This window comes from Leptidea sinapis, chromosome 25 (assembly GCF_905404315.1).
Source record: "Leptidea sinapis chromosome 25, ilLepSina1.1, whole genome shotgun sequence".
Lineage (NCBI taxonomy): Eukaryota > Metazoa > Arthropoda > Insecta > Lepidoptera > Pieridae > Leptidea > Leptidea sinapis.
The window spans coordinates 8329739-8352298 of record NC_066289.1 but is presented as its reverse complement, the minus strand read 5'-3'; the positions used below and the strand labels follow the sequence as shown (position 1 = coordinate 8352298).

The window sequence follows — 22560 nt, the reverse complement described above, 5'->3', positions numbered from 1 at the left end:
AGTTTGTATTTAACTAAAAATAATGAGGGAATGTAGAATTGTTTAAAGATCGTACATATGCGGTCATTTTTTTTGTAGTGAATTGAAATAAAATTAATATATAATATTAATACTAGCTGATCCAGCAAACGTTGTATTGCCGATATTAAAATCGCGATACAAAAGTAACTGTTGATCGTAGATGGGTGAAAATTTGAAGTTGTATGTATTTTTTAATGTTGACTCATAATCAAACAAATTTAAAAAAAAATTTGGCGTGGACCACCCTAACATTTAGGGGGATGAAAACTAGATGTTGTCCGATTCTCAGACCTACCCAATATGCACTCAAAATTTCATGAGAATCAGTCAAGCCGTTCCGAAGGAGTTTAACTACAAACACCGCGACATGAGAATTTTATATATTAGATTTTCAAATATCCTGATCTAAAATTTAGGACGTTACACCCACTTACAACATTAAAATACTAAATGCCCTTTTATTAATAAACACTTTTTAAGAAAAGTAAGACCTTAAAACTTCTTTACGTAGGTAACGCACGCTTCACTTGGGGAGTAAGGTGCATGCGTGACAAGAGCGTTACGGATGAAAGGTAGCGTAACGCGAACGGTGGATTCTTGACTTATGGCCGTTTTCAATAATGTATCTCTAGTTATGGATACATTGCTGACACCGTTTAATGACAATATCTTATATATCCATAGTTATGTCCAATATAGTTATAGTCCAATCGTAACCATCGTTGACTTTTCTGTCCCAATAAACTTATCGACGGTAACTCACCTTATCCGAACAAACTGTCTGTCAATGGGAAGACGTATAGCTTACCAGCGATAGAAGTTACCAGGAAATTGCAATTCACGTGTCCCAATATAAGGCGATAAGAATGACTTATCGGCTGTATTGGGACAGCTTCAGATTATGGACAGCTAATTACTGTCAGTAGAAGGTAGTAATTGATCTCTATCTGTAGATAGTACATTGGGAACAGCCGATAGTCAATAGGTTATGGATATGTAAGTAAGCGTAAAAGGATAGCTTTGTTAACCTCTAGTAAGTTAAACTGGGGATAGATAGGTTATTGAAAACGGCCGTTAGGGAGTAAGCCATGAATGCGTGACAAGAGCGATACGAATGAACGCTAGCGTTACGTGAATGGTGATTTCTTCATTATTTCGTAATTTTATTTCGTTCTGGAATAACTCTATTAAATAATCATCATCAGCCGGAAGACCTCCACTGCTGGACAAAGGAATCCCCCAAAGATTTCTATGTCGACCGGTCCTGCCCTGCCCTCATCCTACTTATTCCGGCGATCTTGACCAGATCGTCGGTCCATCTAGTGGGTGGCCTACCAACACTGCGTCTTCTGGTACGTGGTCGGCATTCGAGGACTTTTCTGCCCCAACGGCCACCTGTCCGTGGAACTATGTGCCCTGCCAACTGCCACAATTGCGAAACTGAATTTGGCAATCATTTGGGCTATGTCGGTGACTTTGGTTCTCCTACGAATCTCCTTATTTCTGATTCGATCTCGTAGGGAAACTCAGAGCATAGCCCTCTTCATTTCCCTCTGAGCGACTATGATCTTTCTCATCCGGCCTATAGTTAACGACCACGTCTGCGTACGTAACTTTATAATTTAAAAACACACTCGTTTGTTTATAAAAGCTGTGCAAAGTAAATAGCATTTACTTGCAATGACTACATTAAAATATATTTAAACGACAAATAAATTAAAGTTTGCAAGGAAAAACGTAACGCGTTTCTAAGAATCACCTATTTGCAAACAGCGCGGGGTTATCTCTCAAATATCACCTATATAAGCGACCGCACGAAAAAATCTTGACGTTATTTCAACTCTTCGTTTTGTGATAATAAGTACTCCCGTTAATCTTATAAGATGAAATTGGTATGTACTTCATTTATTATCATTTATTTTTTAAATATTATATTGAAATCTGCAATTCCTGTATTACGGCTGTATTCTCTTTGTGAGATGCTAAACATATTAAAGATAACGTTATCATTAGGAAGAGATAAATCAAAAAAAAATTGTTTGTAACTTTCTGGATTTTTATTAATAATTCCACATTACGTTTTTGATATAGATATTATTTTTAAAGTAGTTTTGAAAGCTATATATAAAGGTATGCTATAACATACTCTCTGAATTGCTTGAGGCGGCGTCGTGTGCCGGGTCATCTCCTTCCCTCAAATATGTGCGAAGGGAACGATGGCTGGTCCATGCGTCAACTCGTGATTGTGGTGCCAGGTCTACCTGTTATAGTTAATAAATCATTGTATTTGTTGGATGCAATTACTAATTGTGGTAGTGTTCACGAAGCATCCTTCAACAATGAATAGAATGAGCAGAGCAGAACAATATTTTAATTCAAACAGACAATTGTAGAAATTGTTAAATAAGAGTGTTATAAAATGAAATAGTATATATCAATGTTTAAGTTGATAGGTAATGCTGTATTGGCAAAAAAAAACATTCAGACATAATACCGGCTTCAAACATATTTTTAATCGAACAGTACGTCTCTTATAGGCTGCAAGTTCTAAGTCATCTTTTAAAATACGCGACATGGTTCTAGGTGAATCTTCATCTCCCGAGATAAAATCTTTTGCTTTCGGACAGGATTTCTTCGAATTCTTTCCCTTACTGCTTTGAGCACCTTTTTCGTACGAACACTACGTGGACGGCCAGATCTTTTTCTGTCACAAACAGAGGAGGTCTCATTATACGTAATAATAACCCGGTACAAAAATATTTTACTAATACCAAGCGTTTGAAGAGTTTTAAAATTGGCTTTGGCTCCATACTTACATTGTGCAATGCAATCACAGCGATTCGGTTCTCTTTATCACCACTCCATTGTAATATCGCAAAATATTGTGCAATGTATTGGCGCCAAAATGAGAAATCTCAATGAACAATTATATAAAAAAGACAGATTCCAAATTCAAATGTAACATTTTGTTTATTTTTAATTTTAACAGTATTTATGGCGAGACTACGTAAAGCTATTTTAGAGCCATATGTATTAATTACCCACGGCGTCGGCAAGCTGATGGAAAAGCGGTCATCTTAATTTTATTGATTTAATCAAACATATTTATTTTTAATCGTTCACGCGGCGACTGTATATTTAGGTCAAGGAACGCCAAACACAGATAGAATATCGATAAGAAGCCGGAACTAAAGAAAAAAATTTGGGTTGTGTTGTTTTTGAGAACCGTTTTCCAGAAAATGTCGCAATACTTACGTAAAAACCGTCATCAATTGAGTTTGTCTATTTCATGCAAGATTAAGGAAATAATGAGAAAACACACTTTGTCACAGATGTCTTGAATATCGAACCTACAGCTGCAGTTGGTGGTGTTACAATCAAATATACCATTAAGTAGTAATTTCAGCTTACTTAATCAATGTGTAATAGAACTGAATAACCACGAAGACACCATGGCTTCCACAAACACACTGATTTCAGATATGTAGAGGATTAGATTAAGGATTGGCATCCGTTTTGCTTCAACTAGATACCGCTCTACCTAGAACTATAGCTTTTTTATGATGACAACTATTAGATGCTTGTGTGCATAGCATCTTACACTTAATAGCATCTTAAATTTTTTGTAGCATACGCTTCTTGTGTTTATGTTACATTGAAATTAAAAAAATACAAAATACTTACTGATGATATGTTAGTGTCTTTCTTATTTCTTGTAGTATTATTATATTTACAATGTTTTACTTCGCAACCCGGCATTTTAGTTTCAATTATTAATAAAGTTTAACAGAACATGTCGCACGTCAACGTCACTCATTCCAGACCGGGCGTAGTATACGTTGCCGCACTTTGCGACTACGCCTGCGGTATCTAGTTGGAGAGCAGCGGAGAACAATCCTTAATCTAAGTCTAGAGGCTACTCAGCGTTAAAACGATTATTTTCAGAAACAGTTCAAAAAATTCTAAACATGAAATAACAGCAAATTATCTAACAGATAAATTCTAGAATCAATTAGGTATAAAACATGTTTAATCGTATTTTATTAAAGTTGATTCTAATTTAGCTATAAACTGTAGGTAATTTTCATCGAACACACAAATCTAATCTATATTATGATTATGTATTATGACTAATTAATTTTCAATATTTTTTACTTCACACACGATAATATGATTCAGTTATAATAAATAATTGTGAGTATTAAACGTATATGTAAAAATCATTATAAATACAAAACAAAGAACACAAGTTTTTTTTATCGAAAGTAGATAATATCTCATTTATTTATGACATCTTTAAGTGACTGAGATAAACGCATTCCTTCTAAGAAATCATCTTCAATCTTTGAAAATATAATAGTAATATACACGGATGCAGTTTTTTGTGTCTACCTGTGATTCAAGAATGTTTTTTACATTTCAGTTAATTGTCTTGGCTGTTGTGGCAATGGCCAGTGCCCAAGGTAAGTGGTTTTTTTTTAATATGTCAATAGACAACGCAAATATGTCGCGGTATTTCCTCTCTTGGTTAATATTTACTTATTCCGCTCTGTTCTTTGCTTTGCTTTGCAAATTGATGTTATATTGATGTTTATTTATCCAATAAGCAGATATGATTCAATACACGAAAAATGTTTACTTGGCCGGTTATTACCGGACTTAAGTTTGCGTTTTTACCACTATAAATCCTATTTGTCGTATTACCGAACATCGACAACATTAAAAATTTATAGGGATTGCCGATTCCGCTGTGATGTGCAATGCAAACCCAAATCTTATCTTCGAAGAAATTGTGAGATATAAACGGAGCACCGTTATACCTAATAATATACATATATATATAATACGTCCGATATTCTAGCGCTCAACAAAGCGCAGGCCAGACCACATATATTGTAGAAGTATTGCTGTCATCTCTGGTCTGTTACAGCCCAGTATCAGCTGGAACTATTTGATTTGAAACTACTGAATTCCATTCAGAGCTTCTCGAATTGTCCATGATCCATGATCTCTATGAATGGTTCGATCGATAAAGAGACGTCGTCTTCATTGTGTGTGTGTGTTTTTTTTTCTCCAAAGTCCATCCGTTGTCACAGAACTTTCTACCACGTTCAACCAATTTATGGAATGAGATTCCTTGCGTGGTAAAGGGTACCTTCAAAAAAGCGTGTAGGTACATCATTTTAATAGGCACTATTGCTGTGCTGTTCTTCTGGTGTTTCAAAGAAACAATAATCTGCTGTTTTGAACCAATTTATTAATATAAAGAACATAATAGAAGCAATTGAACATATCTTTATATATAAAAATGAATTGCTGTTCCTTAGTCTCGCTAAAACTCGAGAACGGCTGGACCGATTTGGTTAATTTTGGTCTTGAATTATTTGTGGAAGTCCAGGGAAGGTTTAAAAGGTGAATAAATATGAAAGTGTTCGGAATTAAATAAAAACAACAATTTTGTTTTTCCTTTGATGTGTCCCCCGTCGTCCGATATTTGTTTTGTAAGGACATATTTTCTATGAGAGAATTTATTGACGCACGGTTTGACAGTTCTGCTGTGAAACAATTTCATTACAACAACAGGGTGCATATTTTACGAAATAATTCTTGATGATATGAAATATTATTGACAAATTAATATAAAACATTATTTTATTTATTATATACAGAACAACGTCTGTCGGGTCAACTAGTATTATATATTTGTGAACATTGTTAATTAAGTGTGAATATGGTAGATTTGTGTTTTATTAATATTTCCATAAAATCTTAAGCATTAGTAGGATATTTTATGTAATGCTTGATTTGAACTAAACATAATATTGTCATTTTTATTTGGTTTTTGTAGTGAATTTCATTATTATTATAAGCTCGATAACACAGCATATAATTCGCTAAAAAAAAAACATTTCTTTCCTCCCTCATCCTTAGGGATCTACCAAATCTTTTGTGAACGAAATTTATTATTATTTTAATTACAGCACGCGCTTCGCCGTTTAGGCCCGAGCAAGGTAAACAAATATAAATTTTATTATATACACAATATTTATCAAGATCTTTACACGTCTGAGTACCAATTATTATTGCATGTACCTATAATCACAACACACAATATACTTACAAGAAGAAGCGGTGTAGCTTCTATTTTTTTAAGATGTTAATATTAGATTTTATATTGTAAACTAGATACAAATATACTTATAATTTATATTAGCATCAATTCAAATTCAAAGATTTTTGTTCAAAGTAGGATTTAACCTTTCCGTTTGGGAAAACTCTGACTGCGCGGTGTGCCTCAGATCAGCGCGATTTTGGCCCTCGCGCAGCGTTCTGTCAGCGTATTGTTTTACGTGTAGCAATAGATTGCTTACAGATAGGATGATTTGAGTTAATGTATCTGAAGGCTATTGAAATAAATAAAACATTTAAATTTATTTATAGATAATGCCTGAACAGTGGCTGGGACTTTATTGTAGAAGTGTATACATTTACCCTTAAAGCTATTATGTATCTTATGAAGCCTACTAGAATTAGTTACAAGCAATCCCTTATTTCTAGTGTTATGATAGTGAAAATCACTATTAAGAGCAAAAAGGTAACGATTTTTGTGAACATATATTAAATTTTCATAAATGTACTGACAATGAACAGTCATAATATTTATTTCTTAAAATTTTTCTTTGAGAGACTGTCTATAACCAAGCTGATATATAGCACGAACAGCTCTCTTTTGCAGTGCAAACACTATATCAATGTCAGCAGCATGACCCCATAGTAATATAGAAAGAAATGACAACGACAAAGAAATGACACTTATGAATATCAAAAGTTACACTCTTAATTACTATTTACCACCTTTTCGGAAAAGGTTGCCATTGCCACCCTTTTTAAATCAATATTTACAGCTTCCTCGTTTTACAAATTTACCAATGACACTTAAAATTGAGTTAAATAACTCAGTTTTACTTAAACTAGTTCAAATGCAAGTTTTGATCTCGACTAGGAGCAATCGATTTCACCAATACATTTCATGCACGTCCACGAAAACCTAGTTTAAATGTCATAAACATTAGAATGTATCAGCAAGCTGTCAGAATTGCCAAAAATTGTATTTCACTGTTTTTTCTTAGATATTTTATACATTAGACTATGACAGCTGTGGATAAATCGATAAAAATAGCACCGAACTGTTAGCCTCTATTTTCAGCAAAGTCACGTACACTTAAATGAAGTGACTAACATATCGCGAGTGTTGTCATGTGTTGACTAACAGCAAGAGGCTCCATCTAGACGTATTAAATTATTTAAGGTTTCTATTATAGAAATAATAGAATAGAATGTTTCTATTACGACGATGACAGTGACAGCTCATAAACGTAATTAAATTGTTAAATGCGTTTAAACTTTAACTACGTTTAGTTTGTATTGGTGAAATGCGAACTTAGTATATAAGCTTGTATATAGGCGTATACGTAGTTTTAAATTGTTCTAATGATGAAATTAGTCCTAATATCATGTTCAATTTCCGCTGGAGAAGCAATAAATACCAAGATCGTTCTACCAAACACTATTAAATAGCAATGAGCAACTTTTACAATCTTTATATTCAACGTTCAAATATGTATAGGATGTTAGAAATAAAATTCAAGATAAATCCACCAACCTGTACAGGAAATGCTTAACATAATGTAAATAAATCGGGCATATTGTGTATTAAATTAAACTTTTATTCCTTCCAGTTCAAGTTGTGGACAACAATCCACATGATCCCTCACAAGGTACGAACAAACATGTAGATATAGCGTAAATAAATCGTTACATACGAGCGGTTCAATATACAATTTAATTGCTAAGTTTTAGAATAAAGCCATCTCATTTCCAATAATTTCTTACTCATATCAAAACTATTGTAAGTATTGATCTAGCCATGATTCTAAGGAAAAAAAATAAAAAAATACATCATACTCTTGTATTTTTCACATGCATGTATGTCTACTACAGTTATCTATACGTTGATAAAATATACTTATTTTCTCAAACGCATCTTTATACTTATAACCATTCATACATGAAACACTATGTATTTAAATAAATTTTTATTCCTTCCAGTTCAAGTTGTGGACAACAATCCACAAGATCCCTCACAAGGTACGAACAAACATGTATAAGCATGTTAATATTAATCCATACCATTCTATTTTATGGAATATAGAAAGAACTTGAGTTTTTAAGTCAAATATGTCAGTCTAAATTGAGAATAGGTACTTAATTAATGCAAAATATTTATTTCTGTTCAATGACATCATAATATTAATATTTCTAAAAAAAATCTTTATTAATTTCTAGTTCTAATTGCTGACAATCCACACGACAAACAAGTGGCAGCTCTTAAACGCGATCAAATTGTTAAACGTCCATGCTTCGGCGGTCAGCTTTAAAATGCGTTTAGGATGTAACTGCGTTTAGCTTGTATTGGTGAAATGCGAATTGAGTTTCTAAGGGGGCGTCAATAAATTACGTGAGGTGTTTTTGTTGAATTTCCTGTCCCTCCCTTCACCCCTGGTGTGATGTCGTGAGATTGAAAATGTGGGTTTCTTACGTAAAAAGAAAAAAAATTGCTTCGTGCTTTTATAGAATAGTTAAGAGTTATAAGTGAAGTAAGAATTTAGCAATAGAATACTTAAATCGTAACTACTGTGATTAAAAAAGAATATCTACTCTAATTCAGTCCATGGAGAATCATGCGCGGTCTTAAGAGAGACTATTGGAACTATTGAAACATGTATAAGCATGTTAATATTAATCCTTTGACTTAAGACTTAAAACAACTTCCCAAATCATAGCTAATATATAATAGCCATATCAAATATTACCATACCAAGTAATGTTTTATAAATTATATGCTATATAGTATATAGAAGAAGAAGTTTTTAATAAAAAGGTCACACATAAATCGTATAAGAATCCTAGAGTTAAGTGCCTATATCATTTTTATGAGCAAAACTTTGTAATTCGAACTGCGTTGAAAGCATAGAATAATAACTGCATGCAAATATGTCATTCTAAATTGAGAATAGGTACTTAATGCAAAATATTTATTACTATTCAATGACATCATATTATGTTTGTAAAGAAATTCTATTATAATTTCTAGTTCAAATCGCTGACAATCCACACAATCCTTAAAATTACATTTAAATATATATACACACCTTATTTATATACAAAGAGTATGGTTGTTGAATAATGAATTTTAGCGCTGGAATTTTGCATGTCATCATCACTAGCAGTTTGACAGACAAGATGGCGATTATTTTGTTTCCGGTGTGGATTTCTGTGCTTTATTATGATTTAATTTTCGGGTTTACAATCGTAATTAAAATTGAATAAATCTATTAAAAGTTTAGTACATAAGTTTTGTTATCCATTATTGGCAAGTTCAACGTAAAACAACAGCAAATTAGAAAGCTATACTGATTCTGAAAGTTTATAACAAATAAACTTTTGTACCTACTTTTTATACTATTTTTACTTCTGATTTATTAATTTACATTTAAATATATAACATTTACAAATATATGATTAATTATCAAGTATCAAATTATGTTATTGCAATTAATAAATTAATAATCAAGTATCAAAATTTGTTATTACAATTTATATAATTAATTATCAATTAGTATTGCAATACTTTATTACCTTAGATACTTTATACGTCTAGATTGAACACGTCGAAAAAAAAACTGACGTATCGGAACTGTAAGACGTAGCTGTCATGCACACTAAAGTAATAAACCTGGCCTGTTGTCATGACTAACAGCAAGAGGCTCTATCTAGAATCTAGATGTATGAATCACTTTGGCTATTTAAATTTGCCGCCTTTTCCATTGCCAACTTTACCTACCTTGTATACTTACGGTATTTATAACTCTATGAATTAACTCAAAAAGATTTAGTAGTTAGATTAGTATATTTACTGTGTTCTACTACAAAAAGCTGACAATCCCCACCCGATTTAGTTCATAATAATTCACGCTTTAGGTATAAAATAATATTTAAAATGTCCATCGAAATTATGTCAGTGCATGTTATCGACAATTGATCCTATCCATCTCAATGAATGATTACAATCAGCGGTGGATTTACACTAGGGGCAGTTGGGGCGAGTGCCCGGGGCGGCAAAATTTTGAAAGTATAAATAATTTTTTTTTAGTCTTATCAAGATTGCTCAATATAAAATTAATAATTTTTGGTTTAATTGATAATTCAAGAAATTCAATTTTTAAAATAAAATATATAAACAATAAATAAGCTTAAGTAAAATTCCAGTATTGGGGCGGATTTTTTCCGGTGCCCAGGGGCGGCATTAAGTTTAAATCCGGCCCTGATTACAATTGTACCAGGGTACAACAATTCTAATTGACATTATATTTAAAAATAGCTATTAGGTACATTAATATCATTATTTGTTTCATTACCAGCGAATACATTTGGGTATAAATAATATTTTTTCTTTCAGTTCAATTCGCCCATAATAATCCATATTATGCGAATTATTATCCATGGCAAGGTCAGAGCTATTATTTCATTTATATAGTATGTTGTGTCTAACTATGGGTATAAATACCGGTCGAAGTGTTGTTGTGATGAAATAAAATGACTAACAGCTTATTGACATACGTAACATGCAGTTTGAATTAAATTACAAAATAAAATTCTACAACTGAAGTATTGTGAAATAATTAATTTAGTACATTAAAAATATAATATATTTTATCTGAATATGGTTTTACCATAAAAACGGCTGTCGGTTTAAATTAAATAATAATAATAATAATAATATTGACAAACTTTTTACACAAATTATCTTGCCCCAAATTAGGTATATATACCTTGTCTGTGTTATGGGTTGCAAGACAACGATATATAATATAATACTCGTACAACATACTTACTTAAACATACATAAATACATATAAACATCCATGACTCGGAAACAAACATCCATATTCATCATATAAATGCTTGCGCCTACTGGGATTCGAACCTGGGACCTCTAGCTTAGTAGGTAGGATCGCTAACCACTCGGACAGTGTTGTACATTGTCCTAAAGTTGTATCCACAGTTCTATCATAATAAACACAAAATATATTGAGACCACATATTTATTTGTCACAATAAATTTCTTGCCGTTTTTAAGGTTTCTCGAACAAATTTTTATCGTAGACACAACAATACAAAAATATCACCCGCCAATTTTACCTGCATAATATCCACTGACCTCTACCATAAACCACTGGACTGGCGGCTGTCAAAGTGTTTTTGTGCCTGTTTGATATTCGCCATTTTGTCGATGTTGGCCATGTAGCGAGAGTCTGCGGTACTAAAACTAGTGATGATATCAAACATCGATAGATGTTGAAAAACTATTTACAAAAAAAAATGTGTTTAAATTACGTTAATTAAAAAAAAACGTTCATTCTTGAAGAATAAATATCATGGAAAATGAACGAAATTAATTCAAGTAGAGTATTGTATGTTCCTTCGCAGCCATTTGTATTATACGTCAAAATTAGTTCTCTGGACGCTCGCGAGTGGCGCTTCAAATAGGCACAAAAAATTTGCTGTCAAACATATGAAATAGCATGTCCAGTGGTATTTATACAGGTCAGTGATAATATCCCAACAATTTATAATATTATAATAATATCTCAACATAAAAACCCAACTTGAATTGCTAACAGGTTTTTAAATTTTTTTTCAGTTCAAGTAGCAGATCCGTCGTTCGGTATGATATTTTATGAAACTTATTTATTTAGTTTATAATTTAAGTAGAGCCTTTATTTTCTGGTCGTAATTATCGTGTATCGGAAAATATCTGATTTTATTTGGTAATTATTTCTCTTTGGTTTATTATTTGTGATAACAAATCAGCTTATTTGGTTAAAGGTACTAAACTTAACTAACCTTCTTCGATTTTTATACTTTAGAACCTAGATTAAAGATTGATCGAAAGGAATTCTAAAAATGATTTATTTTTAAAACATAAATGCCTTTTATGCCTTTTATTGATTATTAATTAATTTATTTTTATTTACAGGAAATAATGGTGGATGTAAGTATATTTTCTTACTGCGAATATTATTTTCTTTAATTTCGTTGTTTGTCAATGTTTCAATACCATTTTATTTCCAGATGCCGTAGACCCAGGATTCTACCGGCCCAGCCTTGGCGGTGAGTAACAATAATGTACATTTTCCTTATTACATATTTATTTATTTATTTATTGGAACACCAACAATAGGTATACATGACTTTTGCTTACACAATATTAAGATTCTATATAGTCTAGTATATCTATTACTTAAAGGCATTCACAGCATTTCATAATAGATATTTACAATAGGCAAAAACAAGACATAAAAATTAAAACAAAATACTAGTAAATTAAATTAAATATTTATAAAATTAACAATTTATGAATATATACAAGAAAATCTTATGACAATATTAAGCAATTGCAAGTAATTTTCGTTTGAGATCCGCTAAATTGTCGTTGAAGAGATCTAAATCAGCATTATTTAAAATTATAGAGTTATATGTGGAACAAATCCTATAGATAGGTGCATTCCGTCCAATATTCGTTCTCGTAACCGGTAAATAGAAAAAAAATGTTTTATTTCGAATATTACGTTGATACAGCAAGGGTACAATTTTCTTTAATAAAAATAAGGGACGAGCAGGACGTTCAGATGGTAATTGATACGCCGTACCAATTACAATGTACTGCCGGTTACAATCAGGATTCTTGAAAAAACCCGAAAATTCTGTGCGGCACTACAATTGCGTTCGTCACCTGGAGACATCCTATTTACCTAAATATTGTTATATTTTAATTAAAGTTTTATTTCAGCTGGTGGCGTAGTAGACCCAGGATTCTACCAACCCGGCGCTGGATGTGAGTTATCAAATACATTCATATTCTCATGCCCACAGTTTACGAGGATTGAAATCACCTTTCATTTAAACTACACTACAATTTCGACTCCGTCACTTTTCAAATCTTATGTACAGATGTCGCGCGAATTGAATACTGATGACCATTATCTTTTTTTAATGAAATAAGGGACGAGACGAGCAGGACGTTCAGGTTATGGTAGAAGATACGCACTGCCCATTACAATGCAGTGCCGTAATTCTTGAAAAACCCAAAAATTTTGAGCGGCACTACAATCGCGCTCGTCACTTACCTTGTTATAACAACAGGGAGCATTTTTTACGAAATAATTCTTGTGGCCTTACAAATAAACTTGGTATAAAGTTATAACTGATGATAAACAAAGAAAATGCAAAATGTTTACAATATCGTTGACAACACTGTCAATACAATGATAATTCTGAAGTTTCGCGAATGACAAGCTTCCTTGCAAATAAACGCGGGAAACGTTATACGTCCGAACAAAACATTCGTAAGCAAAATGTCTATTTGTAAACATTTTACATATTCTTGGTTTATGCTTAGTTATAACTTTATGCCAATTTTATTTGTAAGGCCGTTTTTTGTTTTGAAATATTATTGGCAAATTCCTATAAAACAGTATGTTTTTATTATCAACAGAACAACGTCTGTCGAGTCAGCTAGTATTATACATATATATGGAACAACTGCATTGTGCATACCTACAGGAAAACAACAAATAACAAATATAAACATAACTTGTAAACCTAAGTTAAGACCCTAAGTTTTTATTTTATTTTATGAAAATAACGGACGAGACGAGCTGAATGTTCTGCTGGTGATAATTGATACGCCCTGCCCATTATAGTGCAGTGCCGCTCTGAATTCTTGAAAGGCTCAAAAATTCTGAGCGGCACTAAAACTGCGCTCGTCACCTTGAGACATAAGATGTTAAGTTTCAATTACCCAGTAATTTCACTAGCTACGGCGTCTTTCAGACCGAAACACAGTAATGCTTACACATAACTGTTCTACGGTAGAAATAGGCGCCTTAGTGTGCATAATAGTAGGTAGGTGTTTCAACATTATGTCACGAAAGTGGGCCAGGGATTGGAAAGTAATACACAGCCTAAAGGAACGAGCCTTTATTTGCGTTTACTTCTATGAACTTGCACTTCGCGGGTCTGCCGCTGTTCTTCTTCAGATGGCGGTGCTTTCAGCAGATCACACCGCACCGAACGCTCGTTCTCTTCTATCTTCTCCGCACTGAATCACTTTCCACTTTCAATACTTCTTCTTCTCTTCCTTCTGTTCCTTTTCACTTTCGAGTCTGAACTAGAACTACCATAGGCCTTTTTTTGCGCCCAGTCAAAAGGAAAGGACTGCCTTCTGGGATAACGATGGGAGAGAGGTGATGAATGCTCATGCATACCAACGCAGCATAAGCCTGCGTTGGTTATGTGGGACTCACGTAAAACCACCTGAGGTTGGCTTTGGGCAAGTGAACTCTAAGCCTTTATCGAAGACGACCTTCTCTTGGGGAGAGGGAGGCGCAAGCGACTCTCCCTATGAAGTATCCGCTGTGCAGCGATGGCCCCGCTTAGTACGGCTTATATACTATTTTCAAAACGATCTTCCATCTTTAAATTTAAATCGTACTCGTCGAAGGGTTGCTACGCGACATATTAAGGTTGCAGCATTTTGTCACAAGAAAGTTTGCAACTCCGTATATTGGTTGTGTATCACGTGTTAGTCATTATATTATAATATGTATATGTAATATATATAGTATATGTAAATATTTTAATTCGAGTTTTATTTCAGCTGGTGGCGTAGTAGACCCAGGATTCTACCAACCCGGCGCTGGATGTGAGTTATCAAATATATTCATATTCTCATGCCCACAGCTTACGAGGATTGAAATTACCTTTCATTAACACTACACTACAATTTCAACTCCGTCACTTTTCAAATCTTATGTACGGATTATTATGAAAGCTGAGCTCAGGAATGCAATAATGATGTGACCTTATTTTAATTGATGACCATAATAATTTTTTTATGAAAAGGGACGAGGCGAGCAGGATGTTCAGCTGATGGTAATTGATACGCTTTGCCCACTACAGTGCAGTGCCGCTCATAATTCTTGAAAAATCCAAAAATTCAGTCACCTTGAGACATAAGATGCTAAGTCTCATGTGCCCAGTAATTTCACTAGCTTCGGCGCCCTTCAGACTGAAAAACAATAATGTTTACACATTACTGCTTCACGGCAGAAATAGGCGCCGTTGTAGTACACATAATCTAGCCGACATTCTGTGCCAAGGAGCCTTCCACTGGTGTAATTAATTGGTTAATTTTACCATTTTACCTAATAACTGAATCTCAAATTTTTGTTCTGCCTTTCTTCAACACATATTTCGAAAACATTATTCGCTATTTCTAGTGCTGGGCGAATAAAAACTTTGTTTGTTTTGGAACAGAACCTAATGGACTCGAATCAGTTTTATTGAACTCAGTTAAAAGTGCCTATGGTGAAATCTTGGCTTGGTATTCTTCAAACTTCAGTAAGCTCAGTTCTGTAAGCACAGACCGCGCTCTCCTAACGCATCACGCATTGTATCGTTCTATCAATAATTATCTCAAATACCACAGTGTCTGAAGACGAAGGTTTTCAACCAGTGTGTGTTGCCAGTGATAACTTACGGTAGGCAGTTGTGGTCGCTAACTATGGTCCTGATGAGAAAGCTCATGGTCGCTGAGAGAGCAATGGAGAAAGCTATGCTCGGAGTTTCCCTGCGAGATCGATTCAGAAATGAGGAGATCCGTAGTAGAACCAAAGCTACCGATATAGTCCAAATGATTACGAAACTGAATTGGCAGTGGGCAGGGCACATAGATCAACGGACAAGTGGCCGTTGGGCCAGTAAAGTCCTCGAATGTCGACCACGTACCGGAGGATGCTGACTAAGAAGATCTGGTCGAGATCGCCGAAATACGTTGGATAAAGACAGCGCAGGACCGATCGTCGTGGAAATCTTTGGGGGAGGCCTTTATCCAGCAGTGGACGTCTTCCGGCTGATGAAGAAAGATCAATAAATGCGCGCCAAAAGCACAGTCTTCAGTATCAGTGTTTATAACAATTACACACAATGTTCTATAGAATTTAATTATGAATCGATTTTGACATAAATTAATTATTGTAAGGGAATCAACTCGCTTTTACAATAATGTTATAGAATTTAAATTAAAATATTTTAATTCAAAATAGGATTTTTAATGTTTCAAAATCACTTATTGATAACAATGTTGAGCAGTCGACTGAAATAAAAATAGATTTAAAAAATACTCATATCAAGTCTGTAAAACTGATATTCCACGCACCATCTAAAAATGTGGCGTCCTCCACAGTGCGGTTTTGAAGGAACTTTCTTAGACATACGATCAAACTGTGTAATGACGTCTTGAATTTCAATGATTTGAATACTTACCCAAGAGACATAATAATATAGTTCTACAACATCTATATTTGAATATAGTCTAAAACAATTATTTATATTTTATTATAATTTCAGCAAACAACGGCCCGCATGGAATTGGTAAGTATATAGATTTTAAGCTGTACTCTTACTCTATCTATAGATAAACTGATAAATTTAATTAATAATGTAATGTTAAGACAATCAAGTCAGATTTTTTTTTGGAAGAGGAGGATTAAGGCCCGGAGATGAAAAGAGATTTTGGTAACCAATCAGATTTCGTTATTTCCACTTCTCCTCTCTTCTTAGCTTCAGTGGAAATGGATCATGCGAAAAGAGAGGAGATGTCTCATTTTTCCATAGTTTTTTTTTTATAAAATAATGGACAAGATGAGCAGGACGTTCAGCTGATGGTAATTGATACGCCCTGTCTATTACAATGCAGTGTCGCTCAGGATTCTTGAAACCCCCAAAAATTCTGAGCAGCACTAAAACTGCCCTCGTCACCTTGAAACAAGATGTTAAGTCTCATTTGCCCAGTAATTTCACTAGCTACGGCGTCCTACAGACCGAAACACAGTAATGCTTATACATTACTGCTTCACGGCAGAAATAGGCGTCGTTGTGGTACCCATAATCTAGCCGGCATCCTGTGCAAAGGAGCCTCCCACTGGTGGTTTGTGCGGGAGAGCGGAGATTTACAGCTAAAGTCTCCGCTTTGGTGGATACCAGGCCTAACGCGCATACCTCAACTTTAATCATCATCACCGATAGTAGATAGTAATCGCGGCACATACTCTCTTTTAACATGAGGAGAATCACAAGAGCGTTGTCCTTAAAAATTGATTCATGACCTACTTTGCTGATAACTCTTTTAAAATATATAAATAGAACTGTCCTTGATTCCTGTAGAATTCTTTTTGATGTCAGTTTAAAGACTACCGCCGCTTCGGAAACAGATGGCGGTCTGATAGAGAAAGAACGGCGCAAGAACCTCGCCCAGGATTCTTATTAATAAAATAAAAAAAATATATACACAAAACATAAAATTTAACGTTTATTATGTACATAAATCCAACGCAATCATGCACACGTTATTATGACTTTGATTGAATTCTAGTTTTGTGTGATTGGAATCAAAATCTCACTAACACAAAACCCGAGCTGAATAAAAATTCTACTATTAATACGACCATAAATTTCTAGAATATTCTAAGTCTAAGAATATTGGTTAAAAATACCATTAATTATTGAAATATTTACATCTTCATAGGATATTATTATTTTGATATTAGGTTTAATATAATAATAATGAATTTTTAATCTGTTTCAGACATTTCGCCAGCGTATGTTGACAACAGACCCCAGTGTAAGTATTTTCCACTAACTAGATTACTATCTACACTGACCTCTACTATTTACGTCTGGACTGGCGGTTGTCAAAGTGCTTTTGTGCCTGTTTGATATTCGCCATTTTGGCGCTGTTGGCTATAGCGAGAGTCTGCGGTACTAAAGCTAGTGCTGACGACCTCAGCTAAACAAACGTCGATAGATGGTGGGAAACTATTCACACAAAAATGTGTACTTTATTACGTTGATTCCTGATGTATAAATAACAGGGAAAACGAACGAAATTACGAAAGACCGAGTACTGTACGCTTCTCTCGCAGCCATTTTTGTATTATACGTCAAAATTAGTTCTCTAGACGCTCGCGATTGGTGCTTCAAATAGGCACAAAAATTTGCTGTCATACATATAGAACAGCCTGTCCAGTGGTATTTATACAGGTCGGTAGGTATCTTACGGTCAATGTTAGAGCCACTTATACTAAACGAGATGCAACAATGTAATTTATAGCACTCTTCATTATAACCTTAATAAGCTTGTAGTGGAAAATCGAACTATTTTTTTTGTTTTAAGTCATAAATAATATCTATATAAACTATGTTAAAAAACCCCTGTATGATAATTGACACGGATATGAAGTTGAATGCGAAGACATAACTAAAAATAAAATATAAAATCGAAATCCCTTAGATTAAATGCCACGATAAAAAGAACATTTCATATTATCTTCTATCTAATATATAAAATTCTCGTTTCATGGTGTTAAACTTTGAACTCCTCCGAAACGGCTAGACCGATTCTCATGAAATTTTGAGTGCATATTGGGTAGGTCTGCGAATCGGACAACATCTATTTTTGCATCCCCCTAAATGTTAAGGGTGGTCCACACGAAATTTTATTTTTTTGACATTTTTTTTTTAATTTGTTTGATTATAAGTCAGCATTAAAAAATATCATCATACAACTTCAAATTTTTACCCTTCTACGATCGACAGTTACTTTTGTATCGCGATTTTAATATCAGCAATACAACGTTTGCTGGGTCAGCTAGTATGTTTATAAAAATCATGAGAGCCCCTGACTTATTTATTCTACCAGTAAACTGAAGTCATCGCCCTGACCTCGGTCCAATGGCGTATATCTAGGTATCAGCTTTGCGGCGCGGCGGCTCAAACAAATAAGGCGGGCGATTTTTATAATTTAATAAAACACATTCGTTTTCGTCGCCGCACGAACATCGTGACACGGGATTGTTTGATTTAAAAGTTAAAAGGTTTTAACATAATTATTCTTATAAATTTAATCCTTATAAAATCGTTAATTCTTTATAACATCTTAATAAATCTTAACAGCTCTTTTCTACTAAAAACTATTTCAACCTCGTTAACTTTGCGAATCTCTTAAAAACAATAATTAACATTTATTTTTACCCACATTTTCCAATTCAATAAAATATATTTATTTTTATTCCAGACTCTAGACCCAATCCTCGCGGAAAATAAGAATTGATTATCGCGCAACTTGCATAGTCTACACTCTACTTATATTATGTCTGTCTGTCAACTGAATTTTACTTCGTATAATATCATACAATGTATAAAAGTGTCATAAAATTACTTGAAAAAAATGCTTACTAATAAATAATATTTAAACTGACCCAAATGGTTTTCTTCATTATTTAAATATAATATTTTGTAAATGAGCAAAACGCATAATAAACCTTGAGCTTCGAATGATTTTCACATCTGTCAAAGTAGGCTTATAACTCATCCATCTTTAGTTAGTGCTGTGGTGTTTTGAAAATTCGACCACATTTGGATTAAATTCTATTAATTGTGTGTTAAGAATGACATTTTATACACATAGACAAATCATGTCTTATAAAAAGAATGCCCGAAATATGAAACATGCCACAAATTACACCATAAATTCAAATTCAAATATTTTTATTCAAAATAGGATGTGAAATCACTTATTGAAAGTCAAAAAACTACCACCCATTCCAAAATGAACGCCTCAGGCCTGAGAAGAATGGGCGCAACAAACTCAGCGGGCTTTTTTTTCATTAAAAATATGTTTTACAATTAAAGTAACATTTACAAAGCAACAAAGTAACATTGTACAATTAAATTTATTATTTAATAGCCTGAGGGCGGTGGCTCCATTCCCAATCTGTGGTATCATTAAGAAAGTCATTTATGTTATAGTAACCTTTACCACACAGACGTTTTATAACAATTCTTTTGAATAACGTAATCGTTTTGTTTTGAACATTCTCTGGGATCCTGTTGTAAAAGCATATACATCGCCCCACAAGACTTGTTAACTCGACTTAGTCGAGTAGTAGGCATTATAAGCTTATGTCTGTTCCTGGTTTTGACATTATGGTTATGACAGTTTCTGGCAAATTCACTTATGTACCTATGAACATACATTACATTATCAAGAATATATTGAGAAGCAACAGTCAAGATGTCAATTTCTTTGAATTTTGCTCTCAATGATTCCTTAGGGCCTAGGTTATAAATAGCGCGAATAGCCCTCTTCTGCAGCACAAATATTGTACTAATAAATACATAATAACCTTCGAATGCTACACAGTAGACATATTATGTATCAGTATGGAAACCAAGCCTAGTCAATTAAATACTTACTTACATGTGCGTTCACTCCATTGAAGCAATAGGGTTGTGGCTATTTTTATAACCGACTTTAAAAAAGTACATATTGTGTCTACTGTGATTGCTATATCAATACATTGCCGCATTTACTCCAGTTGCTTAAAATATGCTTGGTCAATAAGCAGGAATGTAAAACATTTATTTTGTTCACGTTACGTATGTTATATATATATCAAGTAAAGATTTATCAATATACCAACAACACAGACTGTCCTATACACAGACTCTATTGCGTCGGAGGCATACAACATATTATTGTGCAATGACGACCTGTATAGCCGGGTGGTTAGTGATCCTACCTACTAAGCTAGAGGTCCCGGGTTCGAATCCCGGTAGCAAGCAATTTATATGATGAATATGGATGTTTGTTTCCGAGTCATGGATGTTTATATGTATTTATGTATGTTTAAGTAAGTATATTGTATTAAATATATCGTTGTCTTGCAAAACAAAAGTATTACGTTATTCAAAAGAATTGTTATAAAACGTCTGTGTGGTAAAGGTTACTATAACATAAATGACTTTCGTAATGACACCACAAATCGGGAATGGAGCGACCGCCTTCAGCCTATTAAATAATAAGTTTAATTGTACAATGTTACTTTGTAAAAATATTTTTTGATGAAAAAAAATAGCCCGCTGAGTTTGTTGCGCCCGTTCTAAGGCCTGAGGCATTCATTTTGGAATGGGTGGTAGTTTTTTTTTTTACTTTCAATAAGTGATGTCACATCCTATTTTGAATAATAATATTTGAATTTGAACTATTCTCTTTAAATTGGCTAATATGTTTATGAGCGTATAGGAAGTTCTCGTTTATGTACTGTCATAATATATGTTGTCAATATCTGCGGCCCTACCCCACAATATAATTATATATTATTTATAATGTTACCTTTACATTCAAATTAAACAATTAGTATTTATTTATCTTTCAGACGACAGCCCCTTGGCTCGCGATGGGAAATAATAAGGCTTCGCGATGGAAAAATGTGCATTTAGACAAGGATCATTGTTTATCATTATAAATAGTTTTCAATGAATTTGTTGCAATATAACACTTAGTAAATGCTTATAAATAAATTATGTCTTAATCATTTGATTTGTTTACAATTATTCAATACTTCCATATCTCGTCTGTCCATTTGTCACATTCATATCATGTCTGTCTCCAGCTTACGCAGAGATTATGGATTTTCTAATGCCTACATTTTCAAATGTTAGGAAACATGCTTGCCTGACAATTCCAACTTATCATGTCGTTTAGAGCAAGTCGTACTCTCTAAAACAAACTATAAATCATAATCCAGCGGATTAAGATCGGGACTAGACGACAGCCAGTCTTCAGTTGTAATGAAATCCGAAACATTCGTTTCCAACCAAGACTGCGTAGACCGTAGTTTTATGACCCGGTGCCGAGTCTTGCTGGAAACACTATTCTTGGTTATTGAACATGGTGTTGTTATGGGGGTTCACTACCTTCTTAAGAATGGTATCTTGATACACTTGTGCCGATGTTTTGATACATTTTTCACAAATGTATGACAGTCACTACTTCATAGCTAATACCAGTGATTCCAAATTCAAATGTAATATTTTGTTTATTTTTTATTATGACAGTATTTATTGCCAGACTAAGTATATTGATTTAATCAAAAAATATTGAGACTCAATTATTTCAAAAAGTGTACCCTAGGAGATTCTTATGCCCGTTCTTCTCCAAACGAAACTGCATTTTCTGAAATAGGCAGATCAGATTCAATACTGGTGCCTTAGATTCCCTTTTTTTGTTATTGTGCCGGTAACGGTTTAATTGAAATAATAATTTTTTTGAGTTTGACTTTATTTTGGGTGGTCTCGACCTGGCCCTTTTATGATACCTGATCATATATTACCTGTATTCTTGACCTGATCATTTCTGACCTCTTCCAAAATATCCATCCACATTAGTTCTATTCATTTTTCCAGTCTATCTACTGTCATACATGACGAAACTACTCAAATACTACTAATAAGTATCTTTACCTCTTCTTTTATTAAGTCTATTCAAGACAAAACAAATCTTATAAGTATATT

At 33.6% G+C, this 22560-nt stretch overlaps 2 protein-coding genes across 21 annotated transcripts in view; one reads left to right on the top strand and one right to left on the bottom strand.

Moving 5' to 3' along the window:
* LOC126972003 (uncharacterized) overlaps positions 1 to 22560 on the bottom strand; it is a 577468-nt gene that overhangs the window by 346316 nt on the left and 208592 nt on the right. The gene's annotated exons all lie outside the window — the stretch shown is intronic.
* On the top strand, positions 1758 to 21581 carry LOC126972026 (uncharacterized). Of its 20 annotated transcripts, none has more exons than XM_050818579.1 (14): positions 1822 to 1913; positions 4445 to 4484; positions 6003 to 6032; positions 7761 to 7799; positions 8131 to 8169; positions 10541 to 10591; positions 11786 to 11809; positions 12122 to 12136; positions 12217 to 12255; positions 12935 to 12979; positions 14804 to 14848; positions 16555 to 16578; positions 17792 to 17827; positions 19280 to 19462. In XM_050818579.1, the coding sequence occupies exons 1-14, from the start codon at positions 1905 to 1907 to the stop codon at positions 19306 to 19308; spliced, it is 465 nt and encodes a 154-aa protein (XP_050674536.1). In that variant the 5' UTR covers positions 1822 to 1904; the 3' UTR covers positions 19309 to 19462. The 20 variants fall into 20 exon arrangements, with proteins under 20 accessions (XP_050674542.1, XP_050674543.1, XP_050674540.1 ...); XM_050818577.1 differs by lacking the exon at positions 19280 to 19462 and adding an exon at positions 21423 to 21581 and having other exon boundaries at positions 1824 to 1913; XM_050818585.1 differs by lacking the exon at positions 14804 to 14848 and having other exon boundaries at positions 1758 to 1913.